General features: G+C 38.6%; 1 protein-coding gene across 2 annotated transcripts in view; it reads left to right on the plus strand.

Annotated features, from left to right (window-relative positions):
• The window catches only part of ankrd12 (ankyrin repeat domain 12), a 39647-nt gene that overhangs the window by 2832 nt on the left and 17513 nt on the right, over positions 1 to 19302 (plus strand). For both annotated transcript variants that reach the window (XM_085140114.1, XM_085140115.1), the window contains exon 2: positions 18574 to 18688. In XM_085140114.1, the coding sequence (XP_084996240.1) occupies positions 18629 to 18688 (60 nt within the window). In that variant the 5' untranslated portion in view covers positions 18574 to 18628. The remainder of the gene's footprint in view (positions 1 to 18573; positions 18689 to 19302) is intronic.

Raw genomic sequence — 19302 nt, forward strand, 5'->3', positions numbered from 1 at the left:
AAAATAAATGTTTCATTTTCAATATTACAAGAAATGTTCATTTTGGGATCATGAAGAAGAATGCTATTTAGAGTTGCACCACAATTCAAATATGAAAACGTGTCATGATCAGAGATTAACTAATCAAGCAGCTGCTTAAAGGTTACATCAAAAATAAAACCATAAGAAACCAACTGTCAGAAACACATACTCTTATTGTCTCTTTTGGGGGGCTTATTTTAATTTTGGAGACATGAATATTGACTTGAATACTGCTAGTGTTCTAGAAACCTCCATTTAGAATTTGAGAGTTACTAAAATAAAGCATTATTTGTTACAGTTCAACTGTTGTGCTGACAATTGATTGTAGCATCAGCTTGTGTCTGTGGCCTTTTAGATAACCAAATCTTACAGGAATGCATGAAAATACTCTTAAAACAGGGTGGTCTGTTTGTCATTTCACTTAAAGTTATATTTAGTAATTTCACTCTTTAGCTGACCTTAAACCAGGAACTGATTAATTAAACTGAATGTGTTAAGATTATAGAAGGTTGTATAACAACAAGCATACTTCCAGTTCACCATGATACATCATAATTGACCTTACTACTCTAAGGAACAGCACTTAAATACCTTAAATGGTGAGTCCTCAATGATGAGTAAATTCTTGCACAATTGTAATTACAATTCCTTTAGAATTAATCTTGTTAAATCATTTTTTTAAAAACTTCTTAACCTTAGCTGCAATTTAGATAAATCACGAGGACCATGCTGCAATTATTTGCTTATTAACAATGTATTAAGGAGCAAGTTAGTATGTAGTAATACATGATACTTTTTCATATTAATGCTTTGTTAAATGTAGTCCACTGTTAATCTGCTATTCCTTTAGATACATTTTATATAGACAGAACAGTAAATAAAAATGTTATTCATAGACTTAAATTGGCAGTAGCTGATTTTTATCAATAGAACATATCACTCTCATATTAGGGAACATGATTCTTCAGGCATTAAAGTGCTGTCTTCTCCCTTGATTGATTGATTGGTCACTGCTGTTTTGGACTCAATTGTACGTGGTGGGATTAGTAGGCTTTTCATTAGCGTGCTTGTGTCACCTTGAACTTTTGTTTTTTAAATACTCTTACTTTCTGTAATGAGTTTGTACTAACATCTCTCTGACTGGCAACTAAGTATCATGTGATGATGATTTGCCTCAGGATGAATGAGACCTCCCACGGCACTAAAGGTTATGACAATACGAGTAGGACACATAATTGACACTGCAGTATATACCAAGCTCTTTCTTGCAGTGCGTCATGGGTGCCTTTTTTGTGGTGCCTTTGAAGAGAAGATGCTTTTTTTTGTTTGAAAGGGTTTTCTTTGTTCACTTCAGTCTTCTGGTAGTTTAGTAGCTGACACTGATAAAGCAAATTAAATGATGGTGTCCAATAATAAAATGTCAGTTTTAAGTAACAAAAAGGCATTGCCCTGGCTTTTGTTTATCGTTTTGTTCATTGCAAACAACATTTATTTAGTTGTATTACTTAATTGGTGATTTTAAAAACACATAGCCTCAGTGTAATGGTGTGATTCTCTACAAAAGATTAGGTTCTTTGGGGCGTATAGGTTTAAGGGTATATTAGGGCTCTCCAGTTAATCAAAATTTACATTCAATCTAATGATTTAAAATGAGATTAAACAATTAAGGCAATTCCTTCTTTTATCACATCTGTGCACTCATTTGCCCTGTGTTATAAATCCATGGCACCTTTTCCTTTGCTGCATGTCAAATTCATGCTCCTCTGTTAAAGTTAAGACACAACCAAATGTGCACATCGCCATCGTCACAGTCAGCACAAGCACCGGCATATGCTACATCCTAAGCTCTACATAAATTCCCAGCAGAAGCATAAAGTCAGTGTTCTGTCCTTCTATTAACCTCCAGACGTACTCCTTGACATGCTGTACCAGATTTAGATCATCTTTTGGTCAGCACTAATATTAAAACAATTTTAGTTGTCTGAAAACACTTTGGTTTTAACAAGTAGAGAAAGGAGAATTAAATTTGAAAAAAGCTGCTTTCATCTGCTCCCTTATTCACGCGGAATTGCTACTGTGGGTAACTCCAGATGTTGAATTTGGATGAATTTCTTTTTGTACTGGTTGCCCTTCATGACACAACCCCACAGGGATTTGTGTTTCTTCACAGCACTGAACCGGGGATCTCAGGCTTCTTAGGTGAATGTGTAAACCACTACTGTGGAGCCACTGGAAAGGAGCATCAAATGCCATTCCCGGCTTTTGTACTGGCAATCTGTGCTTGATGCTTTTTTCTGTGATCTCAATGTGAATTGCCATAATTGAGCAGACTTGGGGTATGGGCTCCATGGACTGGACTTGTTGTGCTGCATCAGATAGAGGATAGATTGCATGGGTATCCAGAGAGTTTGTAGGTCAAGTCAATACTTTGAACTCTTTGTTTTTTGTTGTTGTTTTTTGTTTGTTTGTTGGTTTTACTTTTCATGTTCTTCCAGAGAATACTTGTGGTGTGGTGGGATACATTGTCCTGCTGTTAGCTGCTACCAACAGCCATGGTGGCTGCTATTGGAGGTGTTGTGTTACTAATCAGCAATTTCAAAAACAATAAGTTGCTTTTTTGTTTGACTTTTCACCTCAAGATTTTAAATGAATCAGTCCCAAGTGAAATTAAAGATAGCATTAGGGTTTGGTATGTTCTACTGTTAACCTTTGTGCATAGTGTAACAATGGTTGGGTGGGTGGTAGGTGTCAGTATGATATTATTTTTTATTTTTTTAAATACATTTCTATAAAGGTTTCCAGAAAACATTTCATTGTTGACCTGTTAGTGGTTTTGATGTTTGGGTATTAAAATAATTAAATTTTTTTGAAATAGCTGCCCAAACAAGTACTTAGGAGTAATAAAAGACTTGCACATGTGCCGGATGACACACAAACGACACAAAAGGACAAGAGAAAAGCTGTGTAAACACTACTATCCCCTTCAAAGTTTCAGCATGTCACACTCAAACTCATCAAGACATACTCCAATGTCGTGTTTGTTTTGTTGTTATGTCTGCATTGCTGAAGCACCAGTTCACTTTCTTCTGTTTCTGCCTGGCTACCTTTGCTATTGGTGCGGTAAGACAGCTCAACATTCTTCAACTTAAAGTCTTTTTTGTGGGTTTTATTGACCTTTAGGTATAATTTAAAATGAAAAACAAACACCTAGAAAATGTGAGGGAGGTAGGGAAAGGTAGGCTTAGTACATTAAAAACATGAATGGTTGCATGTCCTGACCAGTGGGTGTTTTTTGATAGTAAAGTTCCTCTTCAGTCTAATTGCATAAAGTCTGTGGTTGCATGTGGGGGTGAAAAGAGCCCCAGGCTCATGAGGACTCGCATGTCTTGAGAGGCCTGCAAGTTGGCTATGGGGTGAACAGCAGAATCTCAGAGCAACTGGTCAAATGTTACAGTTTGCCAAAAGTGGACCGGGCGATCTGGAGACAAAGGCAATCATTGATTAAAGGATCATTGATCCTTCCACAGGTTGAATTTCAGAAATCTAGCGAGTTTTACTTTCCTGAGATAGATATTGTCTACCAAAGGCTTCATTTTGGCCATTTTGGTTCATGGTCCACTAAACAGTAAGTTAGAGTTTTTAGGGAAGGACTAGAGCAATTCTTCCCCAAATTCCCAACAAGCTGAATTTACATTGTTGTCAAACTGCAAGGTAAATGGGCACATTTCTGCCATTAGATAGCAGGCATTGCCCATTATTCCAGACCCCGTTGAAATTATAATGAAATTAACCTCCTAAGATCCGAACTCTTCCACGGCATGCATTTTTAATTTCTCTTTGATATTTGGGCATATTGGGGCCCAATGAATGTAAAAACAAAGAATTACCAGAATTTTTTTTTTTTTACCTGATTTGTCTTTTTATGAAAAATCAGAGCCACATATGAGGATATTCATTTAAAATTTTGATAGAACAGTAGCAGTATAATGTCCTCGTAAATGGATATCAGGCCCTTGTAGAGCAAAATTGAGTATTTTGGTCTAAATAACCCAAAATGTGATGTCCACATATGTGGACGGCAGGTCCTAGGAGGTTAATGCACTTTGTCTGCAGTTGCCAGTCTGTCCATCCTTTCCAGTTTGGCTGTTTGGAAAGACAAAGCTCTAACTTCAGTCATGATCACACTGCACCTACTGGTTGTAATTGCATTGATAGTTCTATTATAGTGTATTTACTCACAGCCATATGACTAACTTTACTTTTAAAAATCTGCTTTTGATAATAAGCTGGCTGACACCTTCATCAAAAATGTCTACCACATGTATGGGGTGAAGAGCCAGTGGGCAGATATCGGTTGACATGTAGCTTGATGACGATCAGTTTCACAAGCCAGCTGGCAAATCTTTTTCTGTTTTTCTTTTTTTATTTAAAATTCAACCAGTTTCCGTAAGCGAATATGACCTGTTGTTCTCTGAGAGTATTTTTGTTAGAACTGGCATATGATATGTTAATTTCCTCTTTCTCATTGATTGGATCTTGTTTTTGTTGCTCTTCCAAAGCTTTTGCTTTTATTTTCACTCATCCTTCTTTCCTTCAGACACTAAATTAGCTTTTATTGCTCGTCTACAAATCCCTTACAGAGTTTATCTCATGGCGTAGTCAATTGCAGGTGAGACTTTGCCTTAAATGAGGGGCATGTTAAACAACTATTCAATTGTGACTCAACTGTCACAACTGCGTATCAATCCATATGTCAGTGTGATATGACTTCCAATGAAGTGTTTGATCTGCAGAAAAACTGTTGTTTAAAAGTAATGTTATTAGCAAGTTAAAACTATTTATGTTTAGACAGAGCATTTTGTTTTTGTATTTAACATTGTAGCTTTATGTCATATACTAATAAAGTGATCATCTGAATAATTGCTTCTTGCGGTCGCGCTGTGGTTGAGACATTAATTATAGAGCAGTTTTGGTCAGTTTGAAATATTTTCTCTGGCTGTCTTGGCAATATTTAATGCCAGCATTTATCTTCTGATCACACTCGCATGCATAGTGACAGGTCTGGATTCTCAAAAATCAAATTTTCCTCTTATTTCTGCCAGATCATGGAAATCAGATGGTGGGAAAGAATCTGCAGTCACATCAGTTTTACACGTGCCGTCCAGGCAGATCGTCATAAGAGGCACAGACAGAAATGTGCTGAGAGCCATGCAGACGCTTGTAAAGAAATGCAGCCCAGTACACAGTTAATACTGAACTTAAAGTCCAGCTACGTCAAATTTTCAGATTTCTTAGATTGTTATTAGACTCCTTCCAATATTTTCTTGCTTAATAATGCAAGCACAAAGAGGGCTTGCTCTAAAAATAACTGGAAAACGTTAGCATGACATCTATAGTATAAAGCCTCTCCAGACAGACTATAAGCTTCTTAGAGAATAGGGTATTGACTAAGGTGCTGTAATGCCTGAGCAATTATGTAAGGGCATACATTATTCCCTCTTTACAGTGCACTTCTTGAGAAAATTTGTTTGCATTACAGTTGTTCATTTGGATTATTTTTCATACAGTGGAAAGTACAAAATACTTACTTCCAGTTTTTATTGTTTTTGTCTCCAGTATTATACAATATATTTTTTTTAATAATTTGTTTTAATCCTTCACACAATGCCAACTTGTCATATCAAATGTTTTGTGCGTTATGCATTTTTTGGGTGAGAAGTAATTTAAGAAAGGGGAAAAATAAGAGGCGGCAGATTAAAGGAGTAACATTCACATGGAGGTGGAGGGTTCTAAATGCAGATCAGTGCAATGGAAAATGTCTTAAGCTATTTAGAAGACGTTCTCTAAGAGAACAAGAGAGAAAGGTATTAACCCTCACGGGTTTAGGGTTAAGCCTAGACACAAAGTGATGTCTTAGATTTTATTTATTATTATTTTGGTCCCCTGATTGCAAAATTCTGATGGAACAAAAGCCAAAAATCTCTTGTCTTTAAAGCAGAGAGATTTGGGCTAAGGTCTGAGGTACTAGTTACTGATGACTTGGACATCACTGAGTGAAGGAAAGTAATGATTTCATATGAGCTTAAGCTTACTAAATGTATTGGTTCATTTCATGTGAAACATAAGCAGTCTGTTTGAGACCTAAACTTGTGCCTTTTGTACTCGAGTCCTTCACATTGAGAGTTTTAGCTTGGCTATCTTTGGTATTTTGTTCCTATATGTTGTCTGCTTGGTCTGATCTTTGCCATATTGCAGCATTTCACAGCAACAAAGAGCAAGAATGACTTATGGTTATAATAAAGCTGTTTTACTTTACTAACATTCTGATTGGGGTTCCTCTTTTTTTGTTTTGAGTGCTCACAGCAGGGCCATATCTTCAGGGAAATCCCCCCCAAACAGTCAGTTTTTTTTTGTTTTTTACTCGTCACTCTTCAGCAAAGTGAACACCACTGCCCACTGAGTATTGATAAATTGCCATTATTGGTCATTGAGGCTACTGTGGCTGCGCCGTTTAAGCTTTGTGATGGTAAAGAGTTTGGTCAGCTTAGAAGATGGAGTGAAATTTAAAAAGGTTACAACAAATGTGACGGGAAAGCTCCAAGCACAATAAGCCAAAGAAATTATCTGTTTCCTCTATTTGAGGCAGCTTAAAATTCGGTTCTGTATCACTTTCACTTCAACTTGTCGACTACACTTATTAGGTTGCAGTTCAAAAGGGAGCATGAAAGCAAGCAGTGGTCATGATGTGATGTGCCTCAAGCTATACCAGAACCTGCAGTTGGCTCCATCAGCCAAGTATCTGCGTCTTCAAGAGGCTTAGCAAGCGTGTGTTTGTGCATGTGTCTGTGAAGAGGGTGGAGCCTCCTGATTTCACAACATGTGCTGGCCTTTGCCAGCAGCTGAATGTGTGCAAAGTGTTGTTTTTGTTTGGTACGTTGAGCGCATTATCTTTGTGTGTAACGGCTTGATAATCTATTGTACGCTTTTAAAGGCCGACAGTTCGAGAGCCTGTGACCTTCCTGCGTGACTGTGAATGCACCTCATGCGCACAGGAAGGAAGGAACACACTGGGTTGCAATATTACAATGCTGTAGGTTTTTAAATTATTAAAGAGCTCTTAAAGTTTTATTTTATGAATGAGCAGTGAGAGAGATATCTGTCTGTTGCTAGCTTATTGTGAAAAAAGACAATTTGACAGTGGGTGTGTTCTTTGCATTCTTCATGGACTGCTTTCACTTCACCGATGCCAAAGAAAGCAGTCATATCCTGTTTACTCTGGCTCGGTTTTGTGACCATGCTTTCGGAAGGCTGAGGACCCTCCTGCTGTAAAATAGGTTAATGAGATTTTCATTCACAGGACAATTTCAGTGGATTCCTTTTGGTTGTAGAATAAATCGCGTGACTGAGCTCTTTTTGAGTGGAGAAATGTGATCAGATTGTGCTAATCATTGGCAGTACTCTGCATGCTGCTTTATGCTATCCATGACTGTGCTAGTTTTTATTTTAAATGGGTTTAAAGCTAAGATGAAAACGGGCTACAATTGAGATTGTTTAGGGTTATTATACAGGAAGTAACCTATCATATTCTCCACTGTATGTTTACATAAAAGTTAGGGTTGCTTTTGATGATGGGTTTTATGTCTTACTAGCTGTTTAAAATATTTGAAGCAACGACAACATAGCAATGTTGGCTTGTTATTTTTATTTATTTTTTTGTAGGGAAGTTAAGTGAAATGGTAAATGGGACTGGTTCTTGTATAGCACCAGTGCTCTACCTGAGCACTCAAAGCACTTTATACAACTTGCCTCATTCGCCCATTCATAAAAGCGCTATTGTCTATGCTTTTTCTACATAAGTGCTTTCTGTCTAACATTCACACACATTTATACTCCAGTGGATGCACTGGAGAGCAACTTGGGTTTATTATATTGCGCAAGAATATTTGGCATGCAGACTAGAGCAGCCAAGGATCGAACCACAAACCTTCCAATAAGTAGATGACAGCTCTACCTCCTGAGCTACAGCCAGCCCATTAAATTTAAAGGATTTTTTTTTTGTTATTAAAGTTAATTGCACATGTAGTAATAAGGAAAGACATATATGTGGCAGAACTCATACATTAATCAGTTTCATTTTGTTTTTGTAGACACAATTGAAAACAAACATTTATTGATTAAATAACATGAAAACAAAGTAAAGCATGTGTTCAACATGCTTGTTTAAAGTATAATCAACTGTGGCCCTTTTCATGCACAAAACAGTTTAGAGCAGTTCAGATATGTTTAGAATTAACCTGCTGAAATTGGGCACAGTTGTTGAAATTCTTCATGTTTCTGCATATGATTACAGTAAAGAATAAACAAACGTGGAAAGGGCTGACTTATATACACTAATAAACCACAACATGAAAAATGTAGGCTCCTTTTTTGCCACCCAAACAGACATGGGAACTTTGGCAGATTCTGAAGGACACTCCCAAAGATTTCCTTCTTTTGACCTGCATGCAGCCACCAACTGCTCCAACAAGATTGTGTAATACAGCCCAGACTGCAAACAGAAGCCAGAAATCTTGCAGTACAAAAAACCTTTTACCTTGTCTGCAGGTTCTGCATGTTGAAGATATCTGTTAAGATAATTTCTTACACATTCTGGGGTGGTTCAGTTAGACTTGGATTGTACTCCCACCTTGAGTTTCCCTCAGCAGGTTTTGCAGTTTGGTGGGGCACATTGTCCAGACAGGGAGGCCTTTTGGTACTGCTCCCAGCTGTCTACAACAGCATTAAAATGGTGGAACATGTTAACGTCAGACGCTCAGTATGGCAGTGCATTGGTGATGGTTCATAAATATGTGGAACAACATGCAACGTGGGCTATGCAGTTTTTTGTTTTTTGTTTTTTTTTTCTGTTCATGCTGTTCATGTACTACAGCTACTGATTAGCCTGTGCTGTACAGAAGGCGGAAGTAATAATAAACAGAGAACTTCTTCACATTGAAGTGAAACCGAGTGTTAAAAACAGTCGAAGTAGCATCTCTTCTATCTAACGCTAACTTTACAGCCCATAGCAAAGCATCATTGCCATCAAGCTATACACCGTCACCTTTTTGGAGGCCTGCACAAAGGTGCGTTAACATAGGCTCTGTGTTGGTTGATTTTATAGTAACAGAGATGTAAAAGGACGATACAGTACCTTAAATTCCCCATAACACACACACGTGAATGCCCAGACCTAAGGTTTCAATGCAGAACATTACATTGAACCAATGTTTTTTACCTCACCTCTTTATGGTTTTAATGGTGTGGCTGTTGTGTATTATAGTCCATGGATTTATGTAGTGTTCCAGTATTGACCACTTCATCAAAGCACAGTAATATGAAATTGCGCAGGAGCACTGAGTGCACTGTAATGGACAAATCTAACCAACTGTCCTAAACGCTGTAAAACCTTATGTAATTGTTAAGCTAATTGATGTATTTTAGTACCAAGGTCATCCACTTTCAGTGTAAAATGACTGAGGGAAGGTAAATGGTTAACTCCTTTCAATGAATATCTAATGTTTCTGAGTTTGTGTCCTTTAGCTCCACACAGCCTCACTCTTTAAAGGAAACACTTTAGAATACAAATTGGTATAAAAAAACATTAATATGCTGCATGTCTTGTGGGGCTGACTGTAAAAAAATATACCAGCTCTGAAAATGGTTGCTGTCTCTGCGTTGTTGATTCAAGGCATCTTGTGTCTTCTTAAGCATTAAGACTATAGTGTTGAAATAAGGAGAGGTTTAAATATTTTACTCAACCAGGCCTTCAGACAATTAACTGATTAACTTCCAGCTATTCAAGAGCAATTTTGGTATTTCATTGTTGACTTAAGAGGTTTAAATCAAAGGTAAAAGGTTGGTGTGCTATGTAATCTGTAGATTCCTCGCAGCATGAAGCTGAAGTTGCTTTTTCAACCTCTCCACACACACTGGTCTCATCTAAGCTTACTCTGGCACTGCAGAGCTGTGGTTTTGGCACTGCGCAGGCAGCCATGTGTCGGGCCTGTGATCGGATCGGCAGCTCATCGAGTTTAATAGGATTTGACAGGTGTAGATGGAGTCGTATCTTGAATGTCATAATGAAAACTGACACAATATTTTCCTCACAGTTTATTGTTCAGACTGTGGCCAGCTAGTTGCTCATATGGAACCGAGTGGATAGGATTCCTTGTGGTTGTGACACCTTGTTAGCTGCAGATGTGTTTTGTTTCATAGCCATGTAGGTAATGTCTTTGCCACCAGGGGCTTTAAATCATTGCCTACAAATTCTCTGAAAGGAAAAGGAGGGCGTTTTGTTTTAGCAAACATGTTGCAACAGCGATGAGGCTTTTTTTTTTTTAATTCATTTTTTTAACATGTATTAAACAGGATGTTTTTCAGTTAATAGTTTTTGTTACCAACATGAGAAGCATTTCTGTTGCATATTTAGCTCACTGTTATTAATGCCAAGTCTGATAATTGCTAATTCAAAGTCAGATTTTTGAAAAAACATTTCCCCAATTCTCCACCCATACTGTGGATATCAATATTTCCTCGAGCAGCAACAGCTCTCCAGTGTTTGATTGAGTCAAGTGAGCTTGGCCATGTGGTGGAAATGAGAACAAGACCTACGCCTGGGTCCTAACCTTTGGTCTAATCCCTCCCACATTCCCTCCCCCCTCCTTTTAACCCATAATCAGCAGTAAAGGCTTCATTGTTCTTGTCCTCTGCTTGGGTATCTGATCATTAACCTACATTCGGAGCAGTGGCGGTAGGCTTCTTAAGGCTGTCAGACTCTCTCGAACCAGTTTAGTGGGCATTTTTCATCAGTCCGGGTTAGAGCCTTATTCCCCTGCCAGTGAAGTTAACCCTATTTACATCCTCTCATGTACAAACATGTTATTTGACGAGGCTTTTATTTGTGTGCAAGCCATGTCCCGAGCCTCGCCCTTGTAGATTTAGATGAGTTATTATTATTTATTTTTTTAAGTGATTTAAGTGAAGGATAAGACTGAAATTGTTCAGCACTCTGTCTTGCATAATAAAGCTCAAAAAAACTATTTCTGGTCTTTAAATGAATTTATTATGTCTTTCATAGTATTGATTTGGCAAAAGAATTTGGTGTTATAATAGTATTTGACATTAGCAAAGTAAATGCTGTATCTAATGAAGTGTACTTAGTTGTACAACAAAACTTTTTTGTTGTTGTTGTTGTTGTAAGTGACTAAATACACCTATAAAGGTTGCTGTCGTACTACCAAAAAGCTATTAGCTTCAGTGTAGATTTGGCAGCAGCTGACTGGTACAGGTTTGAACAGTTACTTAATATTAATATCCACCCATGTTTTTCCCATGCCAGAGAGTTTAACCAGTACTCTCCGCCTCTTTCCAGCAGTGTGCCCGTCTTATTTATGAAAGCCAAAAACTAGTGGAACAAAGGCCAGACGCTCTGGTTGGAGGCAGCGTGTTTCGCCTGTCTGGGGTTAGGGTAGTGAGAGGTGAACAGCCTCCTCAAGGCATCCAGTGTCTCTTTTGCTGTTTGTCGAAATGTGCCTTCAGTTAAGATGACCCAGTGATGGGAGGAAGAAAGCTGCACTTACATTGTGCTGGAAATGTTATGCTGCTTTGAATTTGGTGCATAGTTGAGTCAAGAGAATGACAAGAGAGTGACTTTAAGAGCCCAAAGATATGAAGGGCTTATACAACCTCTTTTTGTGACTCTGCATTTAAAAAATAGACAGGTTGTGATTGCATTTTAAAGTCTGTGGCTGCAGGTAATATTATTTCTTTAAGAGTTAAAAAGTCTAAAATACCTCTCGTCAGGATAATGTGTCCAGAACCCAAATATGTTGTTTTTGCAATACGGCACAATATTTTTTTAAAAACCGTGTTTTGTAAAAGAAGCTGTTTAAGGTGTTGATTATACCTGTAATTAATTGCTAGTATAATAAATTAAGTAACTGATTGTTGCTGCTCCAGGCACCACGCTTACATGTTGTTGTTGTTGTCACAGCTGACAATTATAATTTACATCTGTTTATTCCCGGGGTCCCCCCCCCTCCCCAGTATAAATTTTGAGCACCATTTTAAAAATATCAATTATACTGGGTAGAATAGTAAGCTAACAGCTCTTTATGCTTTTTAAATTGCTTGCTTACTTTGACCAGACACCACAAAACCACAAACCCTTAATTTGAATATATGGCCAGGCATTCTTTACAAATAGAAATGATAGACTCTTCCTGATATACTGCTGTTTCTTCTTTGTTTTTTGTTTGATTTTTTTTTTCTTTTGTCTTTTGAGGGGGTAGAAAATCGAAGAGCCTTTATACCTCATAGATTTTGTGTAAGGTATTTAAGGACATCTAATTCAGCTTATAGTCCAGATATTTATATGTGAGAGATGGCACTTTGCTGGGTATTGTTACCTCTCCTACCCCTCCAGTATCGGGCCTTTGCGGTTGGCTTTGTCCTGCTACTCATTAGGGAGTCGTTGTTGGAGGAGGAGGATGGAGGGAGCGAGTGAACGTGCAGCTGAGAGAGACCTCCCCCACCATTTAGCCCGATGGCGTGTAGGACCACAACCACGTGACCGGCTGTTTACCGTTGCAGCAGGCGTCGAGCGTCTCCTTGAGCATGTCACAGTCTTCCCTACATCCTATTGTAGGAAAAGCTGAATATATCTTCTCTGGATTTGTAATATTTGTGATAATAATTAAGCAGTTTTTATTTCTACTGCAGTGTAGCCCAGTGGTTTAGTCAGAGCTTACTTTTCATCAGGGGTTTTTTGGTGTGCATGTGCTTATGTGTGTGTGTGTGTGCGTGCCTGCAGTCGAAAGTACAGCCACATGGGAGAGCAGGGGAAAATCACATGTATGTTCCACATGGTGTGTGTGAGAGCTCACAGCAGGCAGTACTCTCGCAGCTGGAGTGGAGTAATGTTTCTGCTGCTGGTGGCGGCAGCGTACTCTGCTCTGCAAGCTGTGTGTCAGGCTCGGTGCTATTCTTAGCCCCCTTTCCCTCCCTGTCCCATCCTGCAGTCAGTGGATCAGGTTACCGTACTCTGTGTGCTCGTCATCCTTCCTGGCTACATCTCCACCATACACTCTCCTCCATCCTCCCCCAGTGAACATACCCCAACACCCCCAGAGTCTTTTCCCACAATTCCCCTCTCAGACTGCTGCACTCACGCAAGGACACGCACTAGCAGCCGCTCTGCTGTCAGGGCCGGCGCACCCGAACACTACAGGGAAATGGTTGTTATTGTTGTTAGTCAGGAACCAGTGGAGTTAAAAATGCAGGAACGCTAGGTTATAAATAAATGGAGACAGAGACCAGCAGTGCAGCAGCACACTTGGCTTGGGATTTCGCTGTCTTCATTCATTCAGATTTAGAATTTACTTCTTTTGAAATCACACATTTTGCAATGTTATAGGTAAAGAAGGATGGTTAGTAAAGAGGGATATGTTGACCTCCAACCTTGATTGTTTAGTTGCAGTTTATTTTTATGGGAATGACTACAATACATGAACCATGCCACACACCACAGTATTTATGGCCTAAGCTATTTTTCAATGCCCATCCTTAGGTTGGGCTTTTAAAACACAGACATAAAAAACAACATACACAATCAGTGCACACATTAAGAAGCAAAATAAAAATTTTAATGAATATGTATGTATGTATAAAGTGTTGGTCATTTGTTTTTTTTTTAATTGGAAATCTACTATACTTTAAATTTTTATAAACTTAATATATGAATTAAGGCCACCGAACATTGTCATTTTAATTTGATAAATCAGTCACAAATAATCCTAAAAATCATTTGCTTTCTAAAACATAACAGGAAAAATCTTCCTCCCAGTATCGGAGTTTAACATATTAAATTGAGGCAAATGATTGGGAGTGGGAATATTTGAATTTCCCTCCAAGTTGTTTCACTTTGGCATTTTTGACTGCTGCTCATTTATGAGAAGAAACTGCTAAGTAATTATAACCGAGATTTTTAGCTGGTATTTCAACAGATTAATGATTATTGAAAATATTTCAAAGTGGCCCATGTGTTGTTAGTGCTCATCAGTGTCCTTTTCTGCTGAATTGTTAACCACAGTGATGGCGTTGAGACTGAGAAATCCATCCAATGATTTTTATAATCACATCTCTCAACCTTTTCCCACTCATGGGTTGTTGTTTTTTTTTTTTTTTTTTGAGGGGGGGCAGTTTGATAAATCTGCTTTAGTGATATTAAGTGGTTTGGAAAATTTTTGCTCACACTGTTTGCCACAGTATGACATCTCATGCCAATCTAATCTCCGCTTTAGTCTCAGTGAACTGTAGCAGTCATCAAGGCGAGGTTTGATCTGGACTTGAAACAGCCTGAGGTTAATGGCAGAGCGTGCAGGGGCTTATGCAGCCCTGAGCTGCACATGAAACGCAGTAAATGCAAATGGCAAATTGGCGAGTGCCCAAATACCTCTGTAATTATAGTCCCACCCTTCTCGCCTCCTCTCTGTGCCAGATTGGAGTCCTGTCAGCGTTTGTTTTCTGGTTTGGTCCTGGCCTGTCCACACTGCTTTAATACCCCCAATACACCAGCCTCTTTACACCAACAAGTTCACTGTGGGCAGCTCAATTCTCCCTTTCAGCTGCGTGAATGACAATGCTGCTGCTTACTGGCTATCTGCTGACTAATGACCTCTCACTGGCCTCGGCTGTGCAGTTGGTCAATGGGGTTGGAAAAAACTGTACCTGTCAACACCACAGTATCACACAGGATCGGCAAAGATCATAAAAGGTATCAGAAGAAGCAAAATGTGGGATTACTGAAAGAAGTCTAGTTGCCTTATTAATGTCAAAACCAGCACAACTGGTTTCTCCCCAGAAAGGTGAATAGCATGTGTAACATGTGCACTGCTTTCCAATAGAGATTATTATGAGTGCTGATGTTATGGAGAATCACGTAGTCAGATTATAATTAAACTGCACAACGAGAATCGAAGTTTAAAGCCTCACAACAGCAAATTATTTCCTTTATACATTAAGTCAGTAAGTAAACACAAAAAAATCTGTATAAAAATTTCTTCTTTTTTTTTTAAAAAAAAAAGCATGTTGCAACTTCTTAAGAATGGTTAGACTGAGCAAAGTTTTGTTAGACTCTAAGAAGACATCATATCCAGTACCTACACATTACAACAATGCCATATTCAAATAATTCATGTCAACCTGAGAGTTGACATGAATTTTGACAGTCAAATACATTAAAAATGTCAACCACAGAGCAGATTACAGCAACAGCAGTTTCCTCCTTAACGTGCGTCAGCGTTGTCACTTTGTTTACGACAGACATGCCTTTTGTCTTAGTAGTAGCTGATTAAACTTTCAGTTGTGGTTTTTGTATACATCCTAAAAATGGCCCCTCGTAAAGGTGATTACATGAAACATTGTGTCACTGCCAGAACATGCTTGTTGCTCAGCTTGCATCTGGATGGTGTCTAATTGAAGGCTTTTTATATGTTCTGATCCCTTCAAACCTGGTATGTTGGGCATCAATTGCTTGCACCGTAATGATTCTGTAGTGTGCCACAGGCTGTGCTTCTTAATGCTAAAGGTCTTAAATTAGAAGAAGCCACTTGCATTCACTTTTCTTCAATTTCAAAGGCGATATTTGCATCCTGTTCAGCATCCTTAAATGCTGAACATTTGGTAGTTGAAGACTCTTAAATATGACCACTTAATTTTAGAAAACTCACAAAAACATCACCTGACCTTGAACTTGTGATTAGTGTTTTGTAGACATGGAATGTAGTGGATATTACCATCACTTGTATACCTACTAACAGTGGACTTTTCACTACTAATAGTGTAGAAGCAATGCCAGTCTTTCAAGGATACAGGTTGCCCTTGTCCTTCCAATTTTAACCCTGTATATGAGGACAGGCTCCCATTAGAGCACAAGTTAAAGAGAATGAGGCCGAACTATGCAAGCAACAGTTTCGTTCCCAAGTAATCTTGACAGTTAATCAGAATTTTTTTTTCTGTTTTATAATATAACAATATGATGATTAAAAACGCACAAGTTGACGTTAACATGTAAAATTGATATGTTAAATATTTATGCATTTTCCTGAAGAAAAAACTTGACTCAATTGCTTGTAATTGATAGATAAAGTGGGTTTTTAAAGCATTTGAATGGTAGAACCTCTCTGTGTTAGAAAAAAATGCAAACAGCCATAAATTTTGAGGATGGTCATGATTTTCAATTACTTGAATAGTAAATAAATTATAAAATCATTTTTAAATGACTGTTTCTTGTCTTATATTTTTCCTTGTTAGTACTTAAGTTTTTAATATACTCTGTTGAAGACATAAGCAGCTAGAAACATCATGTCTGAGCAGTCATTCCTGTTATATTTCTTTGAAATCCGCTTAAAGTCTCATGCACAGTCGGTGCATTGTAAAGTCTCCAGACGTCTGTGCAGTCATAAGAAATTGGCAAGCATGCGGACATTCTTATGGACCCTTGCACTCACCTAATAATGACATTTACATCACTTAGACCCTATCAGCCTTGTAGACCCGGCAGGAATAATCAAGGTTTTAGTGTGTAACATGCCACTACTGTTTGAATATGGTGGCAATGCAAGTAAAAGCTATTTGTCAGCCACTGAAAGTAAAAGTTGTTACTACATACCAGGCTTTGGACCTGTGATACACATGTGCCAAGGAGAGATTAGATGATACTGTGTAAACAGGAGAAACTTGCAAAGGCAAAAGCAAGTGCAGCTGTCAGAAAGTTCTCTGCAGAACATCTTCAAAATGAAAAAGAAAATACAGTCCAGTTCAAACCCAGGTAAAGAGAGCCTGTCACAAGTAGTCCACATCATAGACAGTATAAAATATGGATGTAGATTCTGTGTTTGTAAAGTGAACCCAAAGCAGAAGGGCCACAAACCTGCATTCATTCTAAACTCCTTTTGAAAACAGACTCACAGTTGTATAAAAGCTTTCCTGTGTTTATGGGCTCATTTGCTAGTTTTAGGACATATTGAATAAAACATGAAGTTCTTTTTGTAAATTATGCTAATTTTAAGTGGTTAAAAACAAAGTTTATCTAGGATGATATCCTATTATTTAATGACTTAACAATCACGGGTCTTTACAAGGATGTAAGAAATGCTCTGATCAGGGCATTATAATGAGACTACTATTCACTGGATTGGACCATGGTGGCTATGTCCATACTGTATATTGTCTATGGGTGGGAAGTGATCTTTAAAGAGTCATTAAATAGTTCCCAGTGAATATGGGCTAGGATTCTTCCTGTGAAATGTCCTTTCCTGCTTAAAAACCCAGAAAACATGCTAGCCAGTGCCAAACACTTTGTCACATTTTGTTGTCAGAACTTTCCTGTGAGAGATTGCTGATCTGATTATTTAATCATAAATTATTCAGCCTGGAACTTGCCAGAATTGTTGGGAACACCAGAGCTGTGCTATTTACTGAGATGGCTTACCCCTTAACACAAAAGCCCTTTTGGGGTTGTTTTATGAATAAGTGCAATACTAAAACTGCTATCATGCTTGTTCTCTTCTTGGAAAATTAAATGTCTACTATGAAATTTAGAGTTCCCTTGTATTTTTCATGCCTATGAGTAATGGGGGCTGCCCCAATCATTTTGGAGGCTGCTTAACAAGTAATCAATGGCTCTCAGGTTTCTTAATATAGAGTAAGAGTGGGACTTTCATAAGCAGCGAGAGGCTATTTCTGCTCAGTCATCATGGTACTGGGTGTGTATATGTGAGCGAAAAAAGGAAGCAGGGAAAGTTCATTCAAAGTACTAGATAATAGAGGGTCTCATGACTGAAAGCTGCAATCTTCATGTGGCAAGATAACTGACAGATGCCATGTTGGCTTCAGGTGCAGGCTCAGCTTCAGTGTTGTACTTTCTCTAAAGTGCTGGCACCCACAGTGCACCCCAGTGACTCTGCAGCTTGTGTTACTACACCGTCACAAACCACATCAGAAACGAGCTCGGTTACACTGATGAGTAGGTCGCAGGGACAACATACAGAGGGGGACGTTTTCCTCTCAGAAACCCAAGAAGTCCCTAAAGCTGTGATTCATGCTGCCTCATGTAGTTTTTTCCTGCCGGTGCTTTAAGGTCAATCTCGAGAGATGCAATGGAAATTTCAATAAAAATCCCTGATTACAGATCCACTCAACCTACATCCTGAAACACAGCTGAGTTGCGCTCGGTGGCAGCACTATTTCATACCCTGCCCCTCCATTGCTCTGTGGGGGTTAAGTGACTTTTCTTTACTTGGCTCGTTTCCTCTGTAACACAAACATTTGCTGAAAGCCTATAAACAGTCTCTGAAAAAATGTTATTTAATTGTACCTGCATTTTAAAACAATCTCCTGCTCTTGCCACTGTCTCGTGCAGGCGTGCTCTGTTTGCAGCAAGAATTACTAGGTCAGGCAGTGATGTGGCAGGGTTGAAATCCTCCTCACTGCTGTTGTGGTCTCTGTCTCCAGGTGCATGATGAACCTACTGTGCTGTAGCTGTCTAAGCTAGTCAGGTTGCCTCACCATGGCAAAACCTGGGAGCGACAGAGATGGAGCCATGGTGGATAAGCAGGCGGGGAAGAAGGTATGTGGCTCTCTTACTTCAAATAGAAGCTTCTATTACCATCCTGTGGTAAACACAAGGAATATTTCCTGCAAGTTTACAAAAGTGATACTTGTTTTCTTTACATTTTCTTGGGGAAATACTGTGCAAAATTGGACCCCAAATAATACATAGGTGATTCTAAATACAACTAAATGAATTCAGAGTTTGGCAGAAACTGTCAATATGATCACATGATCAATGAAAATGGCATTTGAATAAACAAAGATTGACTGCTTGGTTCACATGATATTGTAGAACAATCTGGTTCATTCACATTTTCTTTCATCGAGCAAACTAGGTAAAATAAAACTAAATTGAGAAGCTGTTATTGATCCTGAATCATGTGGCATGCAGAGAGAGTTGGCCTCCAAGACAGCTGACTTCTTTTAATGCTTCTCTAGAGTGTGTGTCTCGTTTTGCTTCCTGAGGGACAGGGTTCTTTTTGTTTTGTTTTTTTGTTTCAGTTCTCAAACATCTGCATGAATGTTTCTTGGGTTTTAGAGCTCTGATGTGTAAACACTCATCACCCACTTGCTGAACACTAACATCTGGGCACCAGCAGGGAGCACATCTAAGCTTGTAGCGGCATTATT

Source organism: Neolamprologus multifasciatus, chromosome 18 (genome assembly GCF_963576455.1).
Source record: "Neolamprologus multifasciatus chromosome 18, fNeoMul1.2, whole genome shotgun sequence".
Taxonomy (NCBI): Eukaryota; Metazoa; Chordata; class Actinopteri; order Cichliformes; family Cichlidae; genus Neolamprologus; species Neolamprologus multifasciatus.